Source organism: Gymnodraco acuticeps, unplaced genomic scaffold (genome assembly GCF_902827175.1).
Source record: "Gymnodraco acuticeps unplaced genomic scaffold, fGymAcu1.1, whole genome shotgun sequence".
NCBI classification, from domain to species: Eukaryota; Metazoa; Chordata; class Actinopteri; order Perciformes; family Bathydraconidae; genus Gymnodraco; species Gymnodraco acuticeps.
Window position 1 is genome coordinate 3,845,822 of NW_022990235.1, and position 21,495 is coordinate 3,867,316.

Genomic DNA, 21,495 nt, shown 5'->3' on the forward strand with positions numbered 1-21,495 from the left:
TGCTGATACAAAGGAAATTACCATATTTGGATCCGATGAGATTGTGCAGGAGAGACACAGCTTTCCAGCGATACCTCTGTTGACATGGTGCACACAGCGGTCGCGGTACTTTATGTTACGTTAGAATGCTAACTTTTGGTGAATTTAGGAGAAATATACAGACGCAAATAGACAAACTATAGTAAAATAAACACTTAAATGTGTATTGTGTACGTTTTCCTTCCAAAAGCCTGAAAGAAAACATGTTATGGAATCAAAATAGCACAAAATCTCAAAATTGACCAGTAGGCCTACTTGAAAAACGATGTTTTTGCCTGCCGTGTCTCGCCTTAACATAAAAGGTCACCAAAAACCCAGACACAAAACATATGTGAGGTAAAGAGTGTTAAGATCAGCTGGAAATAATCCTTCATGTGTTGTATGAACATTCACTGTATTTCATTACTCCATTTTGAAAAGCCTTGCAATACTGGCCTGTTGTATTTCTCACATTTAACACCAGAGGACCCTGTCTCCCTATAAATGTATAACTCTATGGCCTGTGGTTAATATGATAGTTCCATTCACTTTATAAGCTTATTATTGAACTGGAAAAAACAAACATTGGAATATAACATATTCATTCAGCAGAGAGGATTTTTGAATGAACTAATTCATTTTGAAATTAATTTATACGGAATCAATAGTGAGGTCAAATGGCAATGACACGTGTATTTTAAACCACAGGATGAAACAAATCCAGATTGATGTAAAGTTTTAGGAAACAGTAAAATAAGATGACAACAAATTAAATGTCAGCTGAGCTCATATGATGATGCCCCTAATTCACATCCTCTGCATCTCACCATCCATGTCAACATCTCTGTTGATTCCTGCCCTTAGCTGCGACTTGGAGGTCACTTCCCAGCACCTCCACGCTCCCAGCCGAGGTGATGCCATCTCTTGAGCGCCCCCAATGCTCCTCTGGTTCCACCAACATTGTCCTTCTCCCAGTTTGCAGCAACTCCTCTGGGCTCCTGGGTGCTGTCAGAAAAGCTTTTCTTCACAGAGCCCCACAGGTGCCAGCCAATGGCAGCCTGGGAAGAAGATGCCACGTGATGGTGAGCAGCCAATGTCGAACATCCACAACTGCACACTTCCTGGAGGGAAAGTACATTCAGAGAGCATGAATGTTTCTATTTTTAATCTCTCTGGCAGAAAAAGAGGAGCAAATCAACCACTTTTTAAACAATGCCTTAATATAACACAGAGCATGTGTGTGACTCTTCCAACACAATGCAGTGCTCAGGTTAAACAATGTAGTCAGCATTGTTGGGTTTTAATGATTCATGGGATTTTAGAAGCAGCACAGATGCAGATTCACACTACTGATATAAAGTCCTATATGTGCACATGCACTCAGGCATGCTGACATGTGCACATGCACACACATAAGTGAACTCTGAATATTCTCACACTCGTATGCATAGAATCTCACAACCATGAATCTTGGTACATTGCTTTAATGCCAGTCGCTCCTTCAGGCTTGAGCCTCTTCCACTCTGCTCTTATCACTCCATTTACTTAAATCGCTCTGCAGTCACCATGATGACATACTGCTTGCCCTTCTATCTGAGAGCTGTCTGTCACCCAGAGGCCCCACCTCCTTACAGTGCTTAAGACAATAGCATAGGACTTATGATTGGATTATCAACAGAGCATTCAGTCATATAGCTGTTTGCAGCTGAAATGGGTGATCATCCCGAAAGTAAGGGTCTGGATTGAGTTGAAGGCCCAAATGGGTGGGTGGAAAAAAATTGAAAAAGGCTGAGACATGGCCTTGGTACCAATGTGGATGAATAGATGAGGAAATCAAGACAAGTGGATTCAACTACTTGAAGATACGCTTTATAAAGATTCAGCTGAAAAGCTTCAGATAAGCCCAGCGAGCGAGAGAGAGAGAGAGAGAGAGAGTGGAAGAGGAGAAACAAAGAGAGAAAAGAAGATTCAGAGAGAAGAGTAGAGTGTGGAGCGAGCAGGGGTTAAGGCTGAGCGTGTGTTGTGGGCTCAGCAGTGAAGTTGACGATGCACTGGGAGAACAGTTGCGCTGCAGGGCTTTCAGGCTCCATCACTACTGCTCTCCTTCAAGCAGCTCCACCAACACATTCCCCTCACACACACACATACGCAAATATACACACTGCCCTCTCATAAACATGCAGAAGCAGTGATTCTTGCATCAGTGCTTTTGATTCAGTGCCATACTAAACAGGTTTTATATGCATGGTAAGGCAAGGAAATCAACATCATTTTGCACGTGCTAATATAGGGTAATAAAGGCTTCAAATATTAGAAACCTTTATTACCACAGTATGATTGACAAAATACATTTCAGATATAGAGCAAGTTATGATACTGAAATGTTGAATGGAATTGAGATTAGATGAGAACAGCACTGGAAAGAAAATAGCAGTTTTGCAGTTTAAGAGTGAACACTCATAGCTTTATTGAGATCTGATTTTAAAAAAAAGCTGCTGAAACAGAGGGAGGGAGAATGAGAGGGAGAGAGAGAGGAGAATAAAGCAAATAGTAAAAGCTAAGTGCATTTTCAAAGAGATCTACAAACATAACAGCTGTTTGAGTGTGTAAACTAAACACATTGTGCTTTTTTATAGTCCCAAAACATCATAATCTCTTTAGAGAATAGCCAAACAAAGTACCTCTAACACAGCAAGAGTCAAAGATGTGCTTTGACGACATTTATATTTTTCGGATTTGCGAATCCACAGAATAGAGGTCAAGAAATCTTAATCAGGACCCTTTAAAAAAGTAAAAGTACTGAAAATGTACTATTGGGAAATTAAGATTATAATGTATTTTTTATCTTGAGAAATACAGTTGTTACATTTTTCAGGTTCAGTCAAATGTTTTGGTGGCACAGAGAGTAGAGAAGCAGATCAAATCAGAGTGGGTGCAGACTGCTCTTCAGAGCCAAATGACACCCGTGGTCCCTGGGGGCCACTGCACCCTCTGTGTTTTTTCTCCATTTTCCCTGAAAACAAACTGCATTGCGTCATCCACCTTGGAAGTACACACTAGGGTTGTGTGTGTTTGAAGAGAGATGCAGAGTTTAAACACAATGTCACAAAAACCATAAACACACACAGCTACCTGCACATCGGCTGTTCCAGGTGAATGGATACGGAAACATTTACTGTTATTTCCACCATCCTCCCTGCAGTATGGCCAGCTTCGTAGTGAAATCAACAGTACAGACACAACCAGGTCAAGAACAACAGGAGAAACAAGCAGAAGGAAAAAAAGCAGTGAAACAGAAGTGATACGTTCAAATTAATTAGTTAATTAAAATTAGGGCATATCATTGTTATACTGTGTTTCAAACGTGGTAAACTAATAGAAAGGCTAAAGATTATAATCCGTTGAATAGTTGGACATTTTGAATGTGCTTATTTGCTTTCTTGTCAGGAGTTATGAGAAGCTTTGTAAAGCTATAGAGGGAACAGTTATTTTGCTTAGCCTAACATAAAGACTAAAGGCAGGGGGAAACCAAACAAAACCTACCAGAGCCTCAATAGGTCAATAATAATTACCTTATACTAATTGTTGTTTGTTTCATCTTTACACATACCAGAATGTTAAAGCAGCAAGTTGTGTACTTTATTATTTTGTGATATTATTCCAAAAATGATTCTTGAGGAACACAGTGACCCCCTGCAGTGTCATATTTAGTGATCTTTAGAGATGCCTCTCCCTGTTTCAGTGCTAATGCTGAGCTGGATGCCTTCTCGCTCAAACTTCGCATTACTATATAGAAATGGGAGTTGTATTGATTTATTATTGTATTTATTGATCTTATTTTTGTCAAACAGAAATTTATAATTGTGTATTTCCCAATCCTCAAACTATTGCTTCATCACCAAAGATAAAATGAGGGAACCATATCTGTCTTAGAAGCTCCATTTTATTTTGTATTAAAGGTCCCATGTCATGCTTTTCCGGTTATTACCTGTCCCCTTCTGTATTATGTAGCTAGTGGAGCCTCGCAGATGGGGGTGCTGCAGCCCCCTCAGCACCCCCCCTTCCCGCGTCCATGGCGCTCAGGCTGAGTTCAGGCTGAGTTTCGCGATGTCTCGCTGTCTCACAGACCCCACGCAGCAACCAGGAAACGACACCAGTAATCCAGCTCACACTGTCCGCTCCTCACAGCAGAGAGCCGTGCAACGTCCCGCCAACACAGCACCCAGACCCCACGCAGCATTCTCATCTGTTTGTCATTGCTGGTGTCATTTTCTGGTTGCTAACGCCATTGTAACACATAATCACTGATGTTCCGCTGTAACGGTGGTGGACTCATCAGAACAGAGTGGGCGAGCTGACCAATCAGAGCACACTGGGCTCACAAGGAGGGGGGGGGGCAGGAGCTCCAACAAGCCGTTTAGGACAGAGAGTGAATACACATACTATACAGAGATGCTACTGTATATGAAAAACCAATGTGAGTTTGGAACATTGAACAATGTAAATCTATTCTAGTAGACCTCAACAATGGAATTATGATCAGTAGAAATGGCCATGACATGGGACCTTTAAATACAAAATAATCTTAATATATTAATATTATATTAATACATTGTGTTTTAAATGAAGATGTTGTTAAAACTCAGATTTTAGTTTGGATAGAGAATTGCCTCTCATTAACAAAATGTACGAAAAATGAGTTCACAGTTGTCGGCCTTCTGAAACAACAACATGCAGCAGCAGCCACACAATTACCAACACACACCCCTCATCCATAGGTGAATAATTGAAGGTGATTCTAGAAGAAACCATTATCCTGGGCAGACAGGTAAGTTGATATGGGGAGCCTCGTCCCTGCCTCCTCTCACCAAACACTGCTGCCGCTCACTCACTGACCAGCCCGCCCGAGAACAGGACTGTTTTGGGCTGCCTGGTGTCAGCTGGGACATGTAGGTGAAGACGAGGCTCAGCTGTTCTACTCTGGCAGGTAGGATATTTACTACACTGCAGTAATAGCTCAGCAGTAATGATCTGTGGTCACAAATATTTATTGAAAATGGCTATTTTATGACCAGGTTCTGTTTTTATGCTGTTCTATGGTTTTGGATATTAATGAAAGCATTACTTTGAGAAAGGAAATACTTCTGGGTGAAACCATTCATTGAAATACTCTATAACAAAAGTCAGTGGCCTAACGGTTGGTGTTTCTAAGTGCTGCATGCTTTTACTCGTTCGCTTGACCAATGTAATTAGTCCTTGAAAGTAAAAAACAACTGAAGAGTTTTTAAGGGTCTTCTGTAGGTCAAAGCTATCATTTGTTTTTTATAAGGGTGGGACTAGTGTGTGTAGTGGCGACTGGTCATTAGGGGCAGGTGGGGCACAGCCCCACCTAGTGTCAGCAGAAAGTATTAAAATAATGATTACAACAAAATGCAAAAAAAAAAATATATATATATAAAATATATTTTAAGATCATGTTTAATCATCTGATTCGTCTGTACATTGCTGTTTTAGTCTGTGTTCTTCTAATTAGTGTCTACAGTGTGTGCCTATTGAGCTGTTTAGAGCCATGTGGGACAAAACCCGATCCTGCCCCTCCCTCTCACTGTCTAAGTGAACGGTGACTGCAAAAACTACACTGCGCATGCTCAGAGTATTTTCCTATTTAATGTGTGTGGCAAAAAATAATGACCATAGGGGCATAGAGCTGCCATCCCCACCATACGTCATCTCACATAATTCAGAGCTGATTGGCTGTAAGTACGTGTGCCGCGAAAAGTGTGGTGTGTGAAGAGGAGACGAGAGACGCGTCCTAAAACCAGGAAGTAAGCTGCGCATGGCTTCCCTCCACAAAAAAGCAATGAGATTTCTCCATAGGATTTTAGAAAATAGCTCAAAATAAGATCTGTGGGAAACGTAGCTGTTAGATAAATGTACGTTTTGTTCAGCCGGATAATATCCACATGTCTACCCTACTTTTATCATTTTCGAATCATAAATCCATCATTTAGATTTATGATAGACTTTTGAAACTGCAAGAAGATAAGGAGGACTTTTACAAAAAAGTAATAGAGATTTTTGTCCAGAAGGATAGGTAAATGGACTTCATCTTCAAGTCAAGGTAAAACCACCATTTTATTGAAAATGGGATCTTACTAGAGAGAACAATTCAATATTTAAATGATAAAATTACATTTTTTGGGTTCTGTTGAACTGTCTGTTTAAAATTAATTGAAGCATCAGACTAAAAAAGCTTTTGAAAATAATATTATATTTTGATTTAGGTCAAATATAATATTTGTAAACCTGAAGAGTCAGTGCCAGTGCCTCACCAGCCATGAACCTCACTGCAGAAGCTTATAGACATCTGAGTTTTTTGTGCCCCACCACTTTTGTACATATAGAAACGCCACTGAGTGTGTGTACCTTGTGATGCAGTTGCATTTGTCAAGACTGTCTTAACCTACAATCAGCTTTTTTCTAATTTAACAACAATGTTAACCATTGGATTAAAAGATTACGTCAAAACTAACACCATTCAAAATGAATGACACGTTTAGAATGAGTATAGTTTAACTTACACTTACATAGTTACAATTATTTAGCCGTAAAGACAGTTACAATGGTTTATTTTTGTAGTGCGTAATGGGAGGCATTCTATTTGAGGCTGATGTAAAACCAAATGTATTATTTCTGGATGTAAAATGGTTTCACGCTGGACATACGTAAATTAATGATACGTTTGGGGGAAGGCATCTTTTTGTACATCTGAAGCACTCCAGAATGTGCTTGCTCACAATTAGCTGCTCTAGTGTGTCTTACCATTAGAAAAGGAGGGTGGTGTGACTTACTTTCTCATCACATGCGCAAATGGGAAATGTAGTTCCATTGCAAAGGGAACAGTTTGATGGAGGGCAACATGTCAGGGTGAAGGAGACATTTTCACTGACTTAAACAAGATAGACATAAAAAAACATTAGGGAAAAAAAGATATAACGATGTCAAAAAAACTGCTGAGCAACTGCTTGCTGATGATCAATAGAAAGCCTGTTGTAGTTGGGGAATGCTGAGAATCCTTTCACCAGCAGAATCTCCCAATCCTGCAATTCAGTGCATTGTCAAACCTGCCTTAGTGTTGACTGATGGGCCTTTTGCATTTACAGAAGCCAGATCTCTGAAGATTGAAATTATAAATTATTATTGCTCATTATTTATAATTGACTTTATAATGATTCCATGTCCTTTTGATCATTTTCTATCCTTTATTTAAAAAAAAAAAGTAACTTTAATAATATTTTGAGCAGGAAATAGTGTCAGTTTTCACTTATAGAATGGCAATTATTTATTGACAATACAATACAAACATAAGAGATACTGTTTTCTGTCTTAGTCCTATGGTTTATAGTTGAGTGGCAAAACAAAACAAAATTGGAGTTATTGTCCTGCTGGATCCTGTCTTTATTTGGTAGTGGGCTGGGCTACATTCTAATAAATTACCCTTGCTAATCATAGGAATGAATACCAATTTAACGGTCTCCCAGTGTTACTTAAGTTGTGTTATGGTAAATAAATCAGTTGGCTTTATAATCCTTTTGTATTGATAAGTTGTCGGTTAATGTGATGTAAGGGATGTTCATATGTTGGCAACACAAAAGCTGTTCTTGGTAATAAACCATAGAGTCTAGACTGTATTAAAACGTAACAATAAAGCATTAATAAAGTAGTTTTTTTGTTTAACCATTAGGTTCAACCTGTAACCCTTTTTAGAAAGTAAGATAATTTACTAAGCCGGTTTAGTGCCTCATAGTAGATCACTTACAAAATGAACAAATAACCAGGCTCACTGATTTGAGTCTATTCTGTTGCCTTAGTGACCTTCACGTGATTAACGCATGCGGCATGTGACACCCTGTTTTAAGTGGGTCACCTTTTTATCGGTGAGCAGGTAACATTGCGGACATGCCACAGCAGCAGCACCTCCGGATGTGAGGAGGAGAGCTCTGCTGTTCTTTCACTGTTGACTGGCGCCGTGACGGTAAGCAGGCAGCGGACGAGGATGCTCTGTTGTCTGGTGCGCACTCTCCTGTCTCCAGCTCTCCACGATCACCATGGGAGAGCTTAATTAATGCACAGGCTGTATGTATCCCTCCTGCTACCGGAGCTGATGAATTTTACCCCACTGTTTGAGACCGAACCTGCGTTTCTCGCCCTGGACCCGTGTTACCGAGCGGAGAGGACCTGAGTCATAAAGTCTTCGGATAAAAGGTACAGCACGGTGCGGTTTCTGCTCCACTGACTGAAGTTAGCCTCTTAGCATAGCTGCGTTTTCCTGCATGCAGGCAATGATGATAGCCTTTATTGTCAGAGGACAGCCGTTATAATTAAATGGCCACTTTTCTCTCGACGCTGTCATGATTTATGGATTCAGAGGAGGGGATTCATCCCCCTGTCATGAACAATACACGTAAATACATTTTAATGGAGTTTGATTTGGGCTGATACCGGGTTGGTACCTTTTTCCACAAACAGAGGTGGGCTCTGTTCATGTGGACTGTCCACTATATTAGCCCTGAGAATCAGAGCTTCTCTGATCCAGGTTTGCTGTAATAAAGATGCTTTCTGCTGAGCAGCGAGGACCATCTGACGGCTGTGCGATGCTCAATTGTTCACTATGAGCGCCCGGAGTCAGCCTGTCATTTCACATCATTTTTTGGGGGGATTTTACCATTTCCTACCTTGGTGGCGTCCAAGGAGAATTACGAGGATGATTGTTACTTTGTCACGAATCGCTCATGGAAATGTCAGTGTTCCTTTTCATCACGGATTCACGGTCGACGTTGTCGATGCAGCAGTGAAATTAAAATTCCAAAAATAAGCGCATTTGGTAGACATTGTTCATACATCGAGCTCACTAGCCTCGGCTACACCATCGTAGCATAAAGGAGATGAAAAGCTGGCTGAATTCACTACATGATGTGTAGTCTTACATCACAGTAACACACATATCATATTTTCTCTTTGCAATATGAAGATGAATTATTCTTGGAGCATCACTGCAATGTGACCTTTTCTGTTCCTTCCTCTGCGGGGCCTGCTCAGCAGTTCAAGGACTTACACAACTGATGTGACCAAGAGATGCCTGAGAGTGGCAGGGCTGAATTTAAAGCTTAATTTCCCTGTTGACATCTGCATATTATCTGCTTATATTTTCCCCTCGTATATGTTCAGATTTAGGAAATGTTGGATTAAATACATTTAAGAATTTAATGGCATCACCAGAACCAGGCCAACCTGCTATATTTCTTGTTTAACGGTCCTCAGCTTCAGTGGCACATTTCAAAATGTTCCCTGTTTATGAAAACAAGACACATTACAAGTGTGCTGACCTTATTGAATTATCTAGGTTGCATCCTTAAAAGTTCAATGAGCTGTCTGACTTATTTTCTTTATTCTGCCATCTTTGATATGTGTAGGTCTGTGATCATAACATCAGTTATGTCTAAGCTAAACTAAAACGTTGTTACATAAGTTGTAGCTTAGTATTTTTTTGATATACCAATATGAATTACCCCTGCCTTCATCTTTTTACTTCACTGTACTCCCATTGCCTTTGAGACCATTTGGACCATCTAATGTATTGTATACCTTCTCAGTGCACCTCTGCAGCACAAGCACTGCTGGGAGAGACATATTTTGATTTAGCTCCATCTTCTAATAGAAACATTACAGTTTGAGCTGGATTGTCAGTAACTTGAATAAAGAAAACATATTTTATAAAGGCAAGTCAAGTTGTATTAGATAGCACGTATACGAGGCTTTACACACAGATTTAAAAAAAGAAAGGAGAGAAAAGAAGAAGGGAGAAGATAGGAAGAAGAGATAGCCACTTAATCAACATTATTTGAATGATTTACACAACAGGCATACAGTAGGTCTCAAATGATTATATTACAACCAATGTATTGCATAAGGAGGCCTGTTAAAGCATTTGGGGTCACACAATCTAAAGGCAGCTTTATCAGACATTGAACTGACATAATGAACTGAAATATTGGGAATAACGGAAACGTTACCTGAGAGGTCTCAGTCGCGTTGTTGCAGGTCAAACTTATGCATTTGGGTCTTACAAAGCGTTATAAACACGGACGACAACCTTAAAGTGTGTTGTATTGCATTATGCAAGTCGATGTACTGTAGTGATTTGAAGACAAGCAATATCAATTAGTCTTTATTGTTGTAAAACATATTGTTGTGAAATATACTGATGATTTTCTCCCCTTTTTCGCCTTCTCAGAGGCAAACTATGCCAGCAGCACCAGAGTCGCTCCCCCTGGTGACGTGCCAGCTAATTGGTCAGACTACTCTGCCCTCCTCTAGCCACCCCGTCTACCCTGGCAGATCCATGCTGCTGGATGCTCCTCACAGAGCCACGCCCACACCATGAGCGCCAACGGGCCCGCCCCGGACCCAGCCCCAGAGGCCCCTCCTGCCTCTACCCCTGCCCCTGCTGTGGCCCCTGCCCCAGCCCCAGCCCCTGTGGCACCCCCCGCACCTGTTGCCCTGCCTGCCCCAGCGTCCACTACCATCCCGGTAGGTGCATTGGCACAGAAGAAGAGGCAGCAGTATGCCAAAAGCAAGAAACAGGGCAGTAACGCCAACAGCAGGCCCCCGAGGGCTCTGTTCTGCCTCAAACTCAACAACCCCATACGCAGGGCCTGCATCAGCCTGGTGGAGTGGAAGTATCCTTAACTGCGGCTTAGTGTGGGGCTGGGTGCATGTCTGTGTGGAGTTTTGACCAAAGACCATTACCTGTTCACAGAGCTCAGATTAAGTTGATAAGTCGATAAGATTGGAAAGCTAATTGAAACCTTTTTGGTTAGCCGATTAATCTTTCAAGGAAAAACACTAAGCGTTATCTGGTTCAATGTGAGACTTGTTTCGTTTGTGTCCGTGGATATTGGATGTCTTCGGGTTTTGGCCTGTTGGTTGGACACCAAGTGAAATGAGTCTCGAGTTAAACCAGAGCTAATCTTCCAGTATATTATCTGAACCTCTAGTTCAAACAACGCTTTCACTAGGTGCTTTATGGTTTTTACTTTCTTTTGTTCATTTGTTCTTGAACCCATATCCATAGAATAGTGAGGGAGAGCTTAACTGAATCCATTAAACCAATACTGAGCATTTCTGTTTGCTCACATTTTATTTTTGCTATAAAGATCTATCGAATTACATCTTTAAAGTTAACCGTGCAACCCTTACGGCCACGATGCAGCTGTGTGTCTGGTGGGTTTGTTGCTTAAGCAGATGTTGATATAACAAAATCCATCAGATGTCATAAAGGAGATTGCCTAATGTGAATGGCAAAGAAATATTTTAACATCAGCACTCTTTGTGAAATGTAGCTGTGGCTGTATCAATAGTCCAAGTTGTTCTGCATGGACTGCATGCAGCAGTGCAGCAGTGTGTTTGTTGTTCTAAAAGTTGTTAATTGAAATATCCTGTCAGTGATCAAAGGAGTGTGAAGAATTGACCGTAAGATTAAAAAAAAAATGTCTACAGAAAGATATAAAGCAATGTAGTTTGGTTGGTTGTTTTAACCAATAATCTATTTTCATGAAGTTGTGCATCAGGACAACATTTCATTTTTATATTTGACAGAGTTTGTGCTTTGATTTATTACTAATTTTAAGATGGAAATTGTTTCTTGGTGTCATCTGGCTAATATGGTAAATCTGCAGATTGAGATATTTTTCCAGAAATACGGATCAAATCATTTAGGATAAGAATATATCACACTTAATAACTTAACATGTTGTATCCATAGTATTTCTTACTGTTTAATACATACTTTTCGTGTTTTCCTTAACCTTTTTCCTCAGGCCATTTGATATCTTTATATTAATTGCTATTTTTGCCAACTGTATGGCCTTAGCTGTGTATGTACCCTTCCCAGCAGATGATTCCAACTCCACAAACCATGACCTGGTGAGTAGTTTCTACATCACTGTAATAATCTGTTTATTCATTTGGTGCCTGTTGTTCATTGCTGCTACTCAGACTAAAGATTGATTGGTAATGCTCTGCATAGTTTTCAGATGAACTCAATGAGTGGAGACCGTGATGGATGGCTTGAATGAATGACTGTTATCAGTTGCGATGTTTGTGATATGTTTGGAAGACAATCTTAGTTAGATCCTAAAATACACAACCAAATGCTACTTCATAATCCTCTTTCAGTTGACAAAGCTTGATGTTATCCCTCTTTCGAGATGCTGCATACAGATTGTATCTTCAGCATATTGCTTTATGGTGCAGATATGCTGCTGTGCCTATACACAGAAACACTTTGACAACTACCCTCATTGGTGCTTTATCATGTCATAGTTTCCCTGTACTGAGGTTTTATTCAGCTTTCTATTCTTAGCATTTATCGTCATTGCACCACTCTGTGCACCTTGTGCATTTATGTCTGTGTGATGAATTATGGGTGATGTAGTGTTGTAAGCATTGTTCCACAGCTGGGGATGAGTGCACTCTCCAAAAGCCAGACAAACACACAGAATGTGGTCCTTATGAGCAGTATGCAGCTGTAGTGTTCAATGATTCACGTGCAGTTTATTCAGTGTAGAGGTTTGAATGTTCTTGAAAGCTTCGTCTGAGAGCAGGACCATGTTAGAGAAATGATACCAGCCTGCTGTAAAAGACCGACCGGAGTGTTTCTCTGAATGTTACGCTGCTCAACCTGCTGTGCTAGATTAGCTACAGCTTCAGTAAAAAGTGTGTCTGGTCTACTTTAAAGAAGTAATGTGTCCTGCTTCTGATGTGGGTGATTTCAGGGTGTTTGTTTACACAGAGGTTGTGCATCAGGGGAAAGTGGGCCACCTGGGACATTACAGTGTATGATAAAGTACCATGTACAGTACAGTGTGTTGTCAGGGTTTGCTTGGGAGTGGAAGTAGAAGAGTTGTATTGTCCTAACAGGGTCAAGAGGCAGAAAGTTGAACAAGAAGTATGGAACTAGAATCTGGAAAACAGTTTTAGAGACTGGTAGGACACTGCATCTTGCGCCCCTAATGTGAATCTAAAAACATTAACAATACCATTGGAAGACTATTTTAATACTGCACTAGAATAGTGACACACACACCAGCTGTCTTTTTCTTTTTGCTTTACGGATGTAGCAACTCCATTGAGCTAAACAGCAATCAGCGACAGATGCCACTCACTAAAGTGTGTCCAGGCCTCAGACTGATAATGAACCATGTGTGTTAGCGTTGACAGGGGCTTTTTTTATACTCGTAACTGACGTATAGCCTCTACCTTCGGGACCTTTTATAGATTTGCAATGCAATCATTATGGAGCCTAACTGCTTTGTTAATAAATCCTGAGCACTCTCAGGAGGTCTGGTAGCGTTTCAATATTCACTCCAGGGATAACCAAATGCCATCAAACTTAATAACTAACATTGCTTGGAAATAATCTATGTTCCACTTCTAATCTGATCTAATATAATGCCTCGGAATATTTTGTAATATGTCTGTTGTCTCAACCTGTTGAGGCTTCACTGTTTAGTATTTGTTACTGGAGTTTATATGTCTCTGTAAACAAAAATGTCCGATTGGATTCAGGGATGCACCCATTAAGAAATGCTATAATTTGTGTGTTGCCTCTCACACGGTCCAGAACTTCTTCTTCTTATCGTGTCCACAAGGCAGTCAGTTACAGGGCTTGGTTAGATGTGGTTCAGCCACAGCTGAACACATTGCTGTCCCTTCTCATTAAACTCTGCCAAGTCCGATGTTGTGCAGGGTTGCTCCAGCAGGGGGCATATCAGGAGATGTTGCATGGTTTGTGGTTCAATGCCGCAGTCACAAACAACATCCCCGTCATTTAGGTATCCCCATTTGGCGAGAGTGGCTTTTGCACGTCCAACACCAGATCTTATTCTGTTTAGGCATTTCCACACTGCGTAGTTGGTGTCTGCTCCAGGGGGCAGTGCCTCGCTCGCCTTTAGCTCCATTGTTGTTGCTGATGGGAGGTTGTCAAGTCTTTCTTCCCACCGAGTGACTCTTTCACTACTTATGCTCGGTGTTCCGAGGGGTGGGACGTTCTTCAGGAAACTTTTCCTGGATTTAAGGCGGCTTTTGGCTGGCACATGGCCAAAGAGAGGATGTCTTTGGTCAGTAGACTGTTGTTGGCGCTCTTTCTTGCTTGCTGCATTTCGTCGTATCTCTGGTGGGGCTATGCCTGCCAGGATGTACAGACGGTCTGTAGGTGTTGATTTCAGGCAGCCTGTGATAATGCGGCAGCTAGCATTGAGGGCGGGATCCAGCTTCTAGGCATGGGCAGCTCGTTCCCATACTGGGCAGGCATACTCTGCAGCTGAGTAGCAGAGGGCTAGTGCGGTTGACTTCAGAGTCTGTGGGTTTGCACCCCAGGTCGTGCCGGTGAGCTTGCGGATGATGTTATTCCTCGCACTCACTTTGCACTTGGTCTTCTCAGTGTGGGTCTTAAAAGAGAGGCATCTGTCCAGGGTTACCCCTAGGTAGACTGGGTGCTCACAGTGTTCAAGGGAGGTTCCTGACCAGCTGACCTTCAGTTGGCGCTTGGCTTCACGGTTTCTCAGGTGGACGGCACACACCTGTGTCTTAGATGGGTTTGCACGTAGGTAGTTCTCTTCATAGTAAGGTGTTAGCTCTGCCAGAGCGTTAGAGAGTCTGTCTTCCACAGTTTTGAAATCAGTGGCTTGTGCACCTATGCCAAGATCGTCTGCATAGATGAAGCGGCGGGTGTCTACACTTTTTGGTTGGTCGTTGGTGTAGATGTTAAAGAGAAGTGGTGCAAGCACACTTCCCTGTGGGAGGCCATTCCTGAGTCTTCGCCACTTGCTTTTCTTTCCTCCTAGCTCAACGAAGAAGTGCCTATTTTCAAGCATGCTTTCAATCAGCTCTGTCAGGCGGGTGTCTCTTGTGGTCTCCAGGATCTTACTGAGGAGACGTCTATGGTTGACTGTGTCATAGGCAGCTGAGAGGTCGACAAACACCGCACCAGTTACCATCCCTTCCTCATATCCGTCTTCGATGTACTGGGTGAGGTTGAGTACTTGGCTAGTTGTCGACTTGCCAGGGCGGAAACCTGCTTGTTCAGGGATGAGGTGTTCGTCAACAAAGGCACCAATTCTGTTGAGGATCAGACGTTCAAAGAGTTTGTAGGTGTGGCTCAAAAGTGAGATTGGTCTGAAGTTCTTGGGAGCGGATGGTTCTTTCCCAGGTTTCAGCAGTGCTATAATGTGGGCTTTCTTCCAGATGTTAGGAAGCTTGTGTGTAGAGCTGTAGGAGCCACGTCTTTGCCTTGTGACCGAAGTGCTTGATCTGTTCCGTTGCGATATTATCCAGTCCAATTGCCTTTCCTGGTTTGAGGATAGAGATTCCCCCTTCCAGCTCTTCCATAGTGAGCTGTCTTGTAAAAGCAGGGTCCTCTGTGTATTTCTTGCGGTTCAGCTTGGTCTTTTTCCCTCTCTTTCTACTCTTTCCATTTTCGAGCAGATGGTTGGCAACTTGGTTGGCCGTGACTTTTGGGTGCTGAGGAGCTGCTTTAGGGTCACCTCGTAGCTTGTGAATAAGTGTCCATGCTTTCTTGCTGTTTTTTGACATGTCTGTGGACTCTATAAGAGCATTCCAGGTCTTGCTTCGCTCTTGGGCAATGCTTTCCATCACCTTCTCGCCTTGGGTAGTTGTTTCATCTGAGAAGGGATCTGCTTCAAACATGCTGACGTAGTTGTCATAGAGTCCTGCACAGTCCTTTGAAAGTCCCGGTATATATTCAACTCTACATCCTCGTGGGATATGTTTCCGAGCAGTTTTCAGCACCAGGTTAGCAAATTGGTCGTAGTTCTTGCTAACTGGTATTATGTTTGTGATCTTTTCTTCCAGCTCGTTGGTGAAACCTTTCCAGTCTGCTTTCTTGTAATTGAAGCGCCTTTTAAAGGGCACGATGGTTGGGACTACAGCCGCATTGATTAGGATCCCAATGGGGCGGTGTTGGCTTGATGGAATAGGGTCCAGCACCGTCTTTTTACACAGTCCAGCGATGTTACTTGTGACCATGGTGAGATCTGGGTTGTAGCCACGTTTCCAGCGAGCACTGAAAAACGAGTGTGGTAGCTTGGGGTCATGGATCAGACTTAGTTGGTTAGTATCCATCCAGTCCTCTACTGCTTCTCCATCCTTGTTCATTTCAGGGTAGCCCCACTGGGTACTGTGGCTGTTGAAGTCACCGATAACGATCTGTGGTTTGCCGTGTATTTTGGGGATTGGCTGGGGAAATACAAAGTCTACAGGTGGTGGTTTGTAGACAGATGTTACTACAACACTGCTTAGCTCAACAGATAGGACTTCGATATTATGGCCATCTGACATATCTGTATCTTCTATAGCTGAGCCTGTTTTTACAAAAATAGCACTGCCGTACTGCCGGTGAGGTCGCTCAATGGCCAGGACCATTCCTGGTATGGTGGGGCGATTGTTTTCACTCCCTCTGTGCGTCTCTTGCAAGCAGAGGACGTCACAGTGTTGCTTGCTGCATAGGTCGGCTAAGATGGTTTGTTTTGCAGAGGAGAACCCTTCAATGTTCACAGATATGACTGTCAATGCCGGTCTTGAGGGGGTCCTTCGTTTACGGCATCGTCCTTTGTGTCTATCTCCAGGCATGATGTTTTCTCTTGGTGTTCTGTGGCTTACTTACAGCTTTCAGCGTAGCTTGTAGCGTAGCTTGTGCATACTAGCTTGCGGCTAGCGTAGCTTGTAGCGTAGCTTGTGGCTGTTTTGTAGCTTGTAACTGTTGCTTGTAGTGGTGATAGGATTAGCAGTATCTAGTCGATCTATTTGATCTTGTCGATCTTGTCGATCTCGTCAATACTCCCAGGGCCGCGACGTGGACGCTCCTTTCATGACCCCTTCATGGTCCAGAACTGAGCTTCATCCTTGATAAGGCTCACATGCAAGTAGAGATGGTAAAACATGTTAATGCAAATGAATTATCATTTAATTGCTTTTTCAGTGGGGCTAAAGTTCAAATGCACAACTGCCTCCTTTGTGGATTCTTGTCTGCACTATACATGTTTTTGCTGATCCTTATACTGATACTTGTCTATAGCTTGCACAGGACTTTGGTTTAATCCTGCAGTGTCAACAATAAATCCAATACCAGAGAGTGAATAATGCAATATTTCCCTTTTCAGCAGAGGCTGAACAATAGAATACTTTGTCGGGCAGGTGTGCCAGCTTGGCCTTAGTTGTTCTACAGAACTCACAGTGTAGTCACAGGAGGAGCACTACAGGCAAAAATGCTGAGCTAGTTTTGCAAAAGCAGCCAGCAGGTAAGGCTGTCGGGAAGATTGCCATCTCACACCGCTCTGCTCCGCAGCCTCACAGGTGGGCTGAGGACTGATATGAAACCTGAGGTGGGGTGCTGAGAGGCCTGATGTGTAAAGCAAGGATCACATTATATCACAAGGCTGCTGAGCTCAGCTGCTTTTCACTGAGTAATACATTCAGAAGTGGTGTAACTTTCAGCACCAAGAGAAACAGAAACCTTGAAACAGACGAGCTGACTTCTAGACTCATGGATATGTAGACAGTTTACTTAGTGCGTTCTCATTTAACCTTAACTCTTGAAAGGTAAAACTACTGCATCTGTTCCTCTGCTTGTGCTACACTGTCCACATTGAGTCTATATGTGCTGCAGAGATGCTTTGGGTTAGGATGTGCAATGCTGCAAAGTCACAGAGGCCTAAATAGCACGAGTCTGCTCGTCTTGTTAGTAAGGCTTGGTTAAATGCAGCAGCTCATTATAAATAGAAAGCAATTTCCTCCTCGGGCTGAACACAGGGCAAAAGATTGGGGTCCTGCTAACACCAGGAGGCACAAGTGAGTAACAGGATGTAGCGAGCTCACACACAGGCACGTAAGAAAACAAACCCTGTCCGGAACTCAGTAACTTCCCCAATATTCTCCTGCTTTCTTGCTCTTCATTTGTTTAGTCATAAGACACACAGCCCATTCTGCATGTGACTGTGTCTCCTCTGCACCCACCTTGTCTAGGGGACAGACAAAAGTCTGCCTTCACTTTAAGGTCACTTCTGACTTATCTATCTGAGACTCAACACCCCGGGCAGCTCCTGCTGAAGGTAGCTGAGCAAAACAATGACCTTTTCGTGAAGAATATGATTCATCCTTCTGAAGGCAACACAGCGAATTGCGTACGGTATCATGAAATGTTTGCCCATACCACAGTAATTGCATAACTCTGGAGCCGCAGTGCTATTTATTTTACTGGGGACAAAAGGACACAAGCATGTAAAGCCAAAAATGTCCTTCCACAAACCAATTCAGAGGTCATTTGGAAACCAGCAGAGAATGCACAGCTTTAATCTGTTTCACATTAGGATGCTTTAACACTTCAGGATTTTTTTAATTCATGAATCACTTTGATACATATTTTTTAATTATGATTGAATGCTAATGACTAAGCGTGAAGACATTTGGCTCAGATTGCACACAAGGTAGTGCTATGATATTGGTTGTTACAAGACATCTTTTATACTCAGATTGTTTGCATGGTGGCATGTTTTTCATACTATGACAGCTTTCCTACATTTAAAATAAAAAAGGATATTCTTTTGCTACATTTGCTGCAACAACTAGCTCAAGTGGTTGAGACAAGAAGAGGTGATGGGGTGGGAGATGGTCATTGTAAACAACTGTCCCCCCTGTTTAAGATTAACAAGTGCAGCTTGTTTAGAATAATGACAGTTACATGCCTGTCATCCCCCAGTAATTGAATGTAGTGTTATTGTGTTTTATACTGTGACACACAACCAAACAGCACATATTTTCTAATGTCATCTTTAATTGAGATGGCAGGTTTTGTACAAATATGTTACACTCATTTTACGACTTGATTATCTTGCAGTTTTACTAAATGCTTTGTGCAAGTGAAAGATCAATGGATTCAACAGAACGAAACAATGTTGAGTAGTAAGTCTTTTTTAAACATCAAGTCCTAAAGTTTAAACCACAGTTTTATCCTCAAGTTTTATGCCTACACTTGCCTGATGCCATAGTGCAACATGAAAGGTATTCCTGTTCTTGCGAGATACATTAAAAGCCCATTTAACATAAAATTGCTCTTAGCTTTAGGAGAATAGCTGTATTTTTATTTTAAATTAATACTTGCTATAGTTTATCAGCTCCATCTAGGTCAGCAGTCAGCAGTTCCAATCTGGTTCAAATGCACTGCAGTTTAACTAATCACATGGATCTATCTGCATTCACCCCCTAAAACTTACATCGACAGTCAGTTCACTCATTCACAATTTAACAGCAGCTTCAATGAACTCTCAGGCCTGTTACACGACAAGACAAATGCCACGCTAAAGTAAAGTATTGTTATATATGTTATACTGTAGGTGTGAAATTCACATACTGTGTACTACAAAATGAGCAACTACGATGCAAATACATACTAACAACCATCACAGTGCCAAACTTGAGACTGGCAGCCAATGCCTTTTGACTGATCACAGCCACCAAGAGCTTCAGTGTGGCAACTGAGGGGCATGTGCCAGATTGTAGTGGTTTTTCAATCAGGAGAGACGGTTTTGAGTGATGCATATTTATTGCACAGATGAACAAATGAATGTAATGGTAATTTTGGCGATTTAGGCCCCGTTGTGCAGGAAGTATCATTCGGGAGGGTAGAACCGATCCAATGAAACCCCCTGGGGTCTAGACACTGGTGGTGGTGAATGGATAGTTGGGGTCTGAAGAGGAGTGGTTTAGCTTGAACCTGGATTCAGAGGGACGGGAGGAGAAAAGGGGTGGAGGAGGGTTGTGTCGAGTCACCTGAAATGACAGCTGTCAGAGGGGGAAAGAGCAGATTAAAAAGGTTTGACAGAGCGCTATGATAGGCTCTTGGAAATAGAGCGAAGTGATTGGTTAGACTGAAGAGTGACGCCCCCTGTCACTTATTGAGAGGAGAGAGAGAGTAATAACGTAAACATGAATGAGAAAGACGGTCTTCCTGGTTGAACTTGCGCTAAGCTTCATATGTCATAGATTATCAGAGGCACCATACTGTGAAGTCTTATCTGATAATACTGTTGGTGCATCAATGATTTCCTTCATGTTACTTTTTCAAACAATTTGAAAGATGCAGATTAGGTTCCCCATTTTGCACACGTACTATACATGCACACTTTGTATTTGTTATTCTCTTGTTTTGAATCGCCTTATAGCAAACATGATATAAAATCCTTTAGCCACTGATGTTACTGATTGCTACATTCTTTGTTTTGATAATAATAGTAATCGTAGCCTGTGGTTCTAGTCTACGCTCTGGGAGTTGATGACATGCATTTCCATGGAATGTGCTTTATGTGCCAATGTTGTGGCTGCGCGTGTAAAGAATATTGTACATTTGTATGTGGGTGACGAATGAAGCAGTTGGTGGTATGTGTGTGGGTTTTGCAGTAAAAATCAGTGACTTTCTAAAAAAATGTGTTTTCATTATTCGGGGTAAAGTTCCTTACCTTGGTAGTGACGCCACTGGTCTACTTACATCTGTAACCTAAGCCTAACCATACCTGAATTTCAAGGTGATGTGTAAAAATACCTTTAACTTTGGACATTTGTTTGAAACAAGTGTCTCTTGTTTGTTTTTTTCAAATCATGCTCATGTTCATTTGCATTTAAAGCTACATATACAGAATCAGCACTTTTGAAACAGGGCTGAAACAGAGGGGTTTATGGGACTCTACAATGCATGATCTGTTTGGTATTTTGAGTCAAACACTTCAGAGACATGTTTTGTTTATATCTGAGACCTATAATATATTGATGAAAAACAGTATGATTAAGATTAAGAGTATCAATACCATCAAATCGGTCAGACAAAAAAGTAGCTCCGTCCATAGACTGTGAGATCCATTTATTATGACAAGAGACTAACAAAGGATGGAAAGGAAATAAAGTATGGAGAATCAGTCCTGCTGAAACCATCCCTGTGCAGTTCCTGGCCTCTCATCTTCCTCTCTGCTCTTCATCTGATCCTGACATGAAACAGTCATTAGGTTTAGTGGTAATTCAGCTCAGACGTCTTTTCACATTAGCTAATGTGCATCTAGAACGTTAGGAGTGTGTATGTAGGCATTTCATATACACTACCTGGAACCCTGTGTGTGTGTGTGTGTGTGTGTGTGTGTGTGTGTGTGTGTGTGTGTGTGTGTGTGTGTGTGTGTGTGTGTGTGTGTGTGTGTGTGTGTGTGTGTGTGTGTGTGTGTGTGTGTGTGTGTGTGTGTGTGTGTGTGTGTGTGTGTGTGTGTGTGTGTGTGTGTGTGTGTGTGTGTGTGTGTGTGTGTGTGTGTGTGTGTGTGTGTGTGTGTGTGTGTGTGTGTGTGTGTGTGTGTGTGTGTGTGT

At 41.9% G+C, this 21,495-nt stretch overlaps 1 protein-coding gene across 16 annotated transcripts in view; it reads left to right on the plus strand.

The window, feature by feature from the left end:
* The first annotated feature begins 8,047 nt into the window (after window positions 1–8,047).
* The window catches only part of cacna1da (calcium channel, voltage-dependent, L type, alpha 1D subunit, a), a 58,614-nt gene continuing 45,166 nt past the window's right edge, over window positions 8,048–21,495 (plus strand). For all 16 annotated transcript variants that reach the window (XM_034219309.1, XM_034219318.1, XM_034219311.1 and 13 more), the window contains exons 1-3: window positions 8,048–8,283; window positions 10,313–10,757; window positions 11,898–12,003. In XM_034219309.1, coding sequence (XP_034075200.1) covers window positions 10,459–10,757; window positions 11,898–12,003 — 405 coding nt within the window. In that variant the 5' untranslated portion in view covers window positions 8,048–8,283; window positions 10,313–10,458. The remainder of the gene's footprint in view (window positions 8,284–10,312; window positions 10,758–11,897; window positions 12,004–21,495) is intronic.